Consider the following 4384-nt stretch of genomic DNA (forward strand, 5'->3'; position numbering starts at 1 on the left):
TCTCTTTTTATTTCTAGTGACATTTCATTGATTGAGGGTTCCCAGATAGACTACCATGTAAGCAAATAATAACTTTTCCCTCTCCTTTCCAATATGTTCCCCTTTGTCTAGTTGTACAATATCTATCACTTATAATGTATACATCTGTTTTAAAATCACTTAAAACCTATACAATGTCATAACATAACATACTCATCTTTAAACATTTCAAGAGTATAGTAAGATGATAGGATTTAAAATAAGTCATAGATATTATTCCTGTAATATTGAGTATGCCAGATTAGAAGTTGCTGGAATAATTAAGTTGCACAGAGATTTTCCACGTTCTGTTTTTGTGCCTGTTATGACTTTGTTGCCTATCTAAACAGGTTATAAAATTTAGTCTAAGATATTTTTAATGCTAAGAAAATAGTCGATTTTGCTTACCTTCATGTCATTCTACAATTGAGGGCAACTTGTAAACATCTGTTGGTGTTAATGTTGCAGAGAGTTGGGGAAATGGATGGAGGCAACCAGAGTAAAGGTTCAGAGTTCCTTCTCCTGGGGATGTCAGAGAGTCCTGAGCAGCAGCGGATCCTGTTTTGGATGTTCCTGTCCATGTACCTGGTCACGGTGGTGGGAAATGTGCTCATCATCCTGGCCATCAGCTCTGATTCTCGCCTGCACACCCCCATGTACTTCTTCCTGGCCAACCTCTCCTTCACTGACCTCTTCTTTGTCACCAACACAATCCCCAAGATGCTGGTGAACCTCCAGTCCCAGAACAAAGCCATCGCCTATGCAGGGTGTCTGACGCAGCTCTACTTCCTAGTCTCCTTGGTGGCCCTGGACAACCTCATTCTGGCCGTGATGGCGTATGACCGCTATGTGGCCATCTGCCACCCTCTCCACTATGTCACAGCCATGAGCCCTGGACTCTGTATCTTGCTCCTCTCCTTGTGTTGGGTGTTCTCTGTCCTCTATGGCCTCATCCATACCCTCCTCATGACCAGGGTGACCTTCTGTGGGTCCCGAAAGATCCACTACCTCTTCTGTGAGATGTACGTCCTGCTGCGGCTGGCATGTTCCAATATCCACGTCAACCACACAGTATTGGTTGCCACGGGCTGCTTCATCTTCCTCATCCCCTTAGGTTTCATGATCACGTCCTACGCCCGCATTGTCAGAGCCATCCTCCGAATACCCTCAGCCACTGGGAAGTACAAAGCCTTCTCCACCTGTGCCTCCCATTTGGCTGTGGTCTCCCTTTTCTATGGGACTCTGGGTATGGTATACCTGCAGCCCCTCCAAACCTACTCCATGAAGGACTCAGTAGCCACAGTGATGTATGCGGTGGTGACACCCATGATGAACCCCTTCATCTACAGCCTGAGGAACAAGGACATGCATGGGGCTCTGGGAAGACTTCTCCAAGGAAAAGCCTTCTGGAAGTTGACATGAGGGGTAATTTTGGGCATTGAAGTGGAGACGGAAAACTTCCTCCACTGTGAGCAAGGCCTATCGGGGAGATAGGAGTGATCAGAACGTAGGTCCAGCTCACAATGAGTTTATGGCTTTGTGGTGAAGCAAAGACACCTCTGTCGAACCCAACTGCAGCTGCACCAGACCCATCTGTTTCAACTTCTATGTAACAAGGTTGTGAGTTGTTTTTCAGTGGCCATGGGTCCTTAGGTCATGTGACCTGAGCGTGCTCGGATGAACCAAGCTTGAAACCACAAGAGAAACTAAATGCTGGGACTGAAGCTTTTTTCTTTCTTTTTTTCTTTCTTTCCTTTTTTTTTTTTTTGAGACAGAATCTGCCTCTGTTGCCCAGGCTGGAGTGCAGTGGCACGATCTCAGCTCACTACAGCCTCCTCCTCCTGGGCTCAAGCAATTCTCCTGCCTCAGCCTCCCGAGTAGCTGGGACTGCAGGCATCCGCCACCACGCCCAGCTAATATTTTTTGTATTTTAGTAGAGACGGGGTTTCACCATGTTGACCAGGATAGTCTCGATCTCCTAACCTCGTGATCCGCCCACCTTGGCCTCCGAGAGTACTGGGATTGCAGACGTAAGCCACCGGGCCCAGTCATAATTTTTGTACTTTTAGTAGAGACAGGGTTTCTCCATGTTGGCCAGGCCGGTCTCGAACTTGTGACCTCAGGTGATCCACCTGCCTCAGCCTCCCAAAGTGCTGGTGAGAGGTGAAGTCGGCTGGATTTCCTGGGTCCAGTGGGGACTCAGAGAACTTTTCTGTCTAGCAATAGGATTGTAAAATGCACCAATCAGCACTCTGTAGCTAGCAAGGGGATTGTAAAACGCACCAATCAGTGATTTGTAGCTAGCAAAGGGATTTTAAAATGCACCAAGTAGCACTCTGTAAAATGCGCCAATCAGTGCTCTGTAAAATGCACCAATCAGCAGGATCCTAAAAGTAGCCAATCACAGGGAGGATTGAAAAAAGGGCATTCTGATAGGATAGAAATGAAACATGGGCGGGCACAAATAAGGGAATAAAAGCTGGCCACTCCCCCAGTCAGCAGCAGCAACCTGCTCAGGTCTCCTTGCATGCTGTGGAAGCTTTGTCCTTTCACTCTTCACAGTAAATCTTGCTGCTGCTCACTCTTTGGGTCCGTGCCATCTTTAAGAGCTGTAACACTCACTGTGAAGGTCTGCAGCTCCATTCTTGAAGTCAGTGAGACCACAAACCCACTGGAAGGAACCAACTCTGGACACACTGGGATTACAGATGTGAGCATTTAATAATTTAATACCTGCCTCTGGTTTTGCCGCCCAGATTCTCAACTTCAGGAGAAGCAGCTCCACTCTTACTGCTTTCACTAACTTCATTTCCCTAACACTATATTGCATTGTTTTAATACATTCTTCTTTATCCTATGGGAACAATTGTCTCTTATTATTGTTTTCATTTGAATAGCTCTGATGTAATAAGGTTGATCTTTTTCCGGGTATTCGTTAACAATTTGCATTCTTCCGTTAATCACTCTCATGCATTTTTTCTTTTTTTTTTTGGTTGTGAATTGTTCAGTTTCCAGTACCATGGAATCTCTAGGTATGTCTCTCCTTCAGAAGTAACCATGACCCTGAATTCTGTGTTTGTCATTTTCTTCCTTCACTCCAACACTGGGGAGTACAATTCAGCATGAGATTTGCGTAGGGACACAGAGCCAAACCATATCAGTGTCCATTCACCTACAGATGGACATTTGGGTTGTGGGGCAGGCAGCCTCTAAAATGTCTCCCAATGATTGCTGCCTCCTGGTATTCATGTCTGTGTATAGTCCCCTGTCTTGAGTGTAGCTGAAATCTACGGACTTGCTTCTAACAAATAGAACACAGTAAAACTGATGACATCTGAGATTAAGTTATAAAAGACTATGATTTCCATCTCCTCTCTTTCTGGTTGTCTTCTCTTGATTGCTCTGTGGAAGGAAACAGACGAGTTTTGAGAGGCCTTAGCAGCAAGGAACTGAAGGCGGCCTCCAGCCAACAGCCAGCGAGGCACTGAGGTCTCCAGTCCAACAACCAGCAAAATGTTGCAACTTACCAGTGACCATGTGAATGAGCAGGGAAGCTTATCCTTCCCTGGTCAAGCCTTCAGACAGCTGCACCATTGGCCGATACTCTTAAGGCGGCCTCATGAGAGAATCCAGACCCAGTATCTCTGAGGCAAATTTGGCATCCTAATTGAGATGTGCTGTAAGTTTAAAATACACATACCAGAGTTCAGAGACTATGAAATATAAAAATGTAACTTTGGGAGGCCGAGACGGGCAGATCACGAGGTCAGGAGATCGAGACCATCCTGGCTAACACAGTGAAACCCCGTCTCTACTAAAAATACAAAAAAAAAAATTAGCCGGGTGAGGTGGCGGGCGCCTGTAATCCCAGCTACTAGGGAGGCTGAGGCAGGAGAATGGCGTGAACCCAGGAGGCGGAGCTTGCAGTGAGCTGAGATCCGGCCACTGCACTCCAGCCTGGGCGACAGAGTGAGACTCCATCTCAAAAAAAAAAAAAAAAAGAAAAGAAAAGAAATATAAAAATGTAAAATCTCTCCCAATTTTTTATTTTTTAAATATTTTTCTTTTTTCACTACAACTATGACAGATGAAAAATTTTAAATATTAACATGAAGTGGTAATATTTTAGATTATTGAATTAAATAAAACACATCATTAAAACTAATTTCATCTGCTTCTTTTTACTTTTATTGAAGTGGCTCTTGAAAAATTTAAATCACATATGTGGTTCATGTGAAATTTCTATTGGATAGCACTGCTCTGGATGATAGCTTCTTCTTCCAGAAATGACTTGTTTTTGAGTCTGGCAGGCAGAAAGGACAGGAGTAAATCTCTTTTATCCAACCCATGATGGAGTTAGTTGCTT

At 44.7% G+C, this 4384-nt stretch overlaps 1 protein-coding gene across 1 annotated transcript; it reads left to right on the forward strand.

Annotated features, from left to right (window-relative positions):
* The first annotated feature begins 333 nt into the window (after positions 1 to 333).
* Positions 334 to 1440, forward strand: LOC102131946 (olfactory receptor 1D2). Its single transcript, XM_005582496.4, has one exon. The coding sequence runs from the start codon at positions 478 to 480 to the stop codon at positions 1438 to 1440; it is 963 nt and encodes a 320-aa protein (XP_005582553.3). The 5' UTR covers positions 334 to 477.
* The last annotated feature ends 2944 nt before the right edge of the window (positions 1441 to 4384 follow it).

Source organism: Macaca fascicularis, chromosome 16 (genome assembly GCF_037993035.2).
Source record: "Macaca fascicularis isolate 582-1 chromosome 16, T2T-MFA8v1.1".
Lineage (NCBI taxonomy): Eukaryota > Metazoa > Chordata > Mammalia > Primates > Cercopithecidae > Macaca > Macaca fascicularis.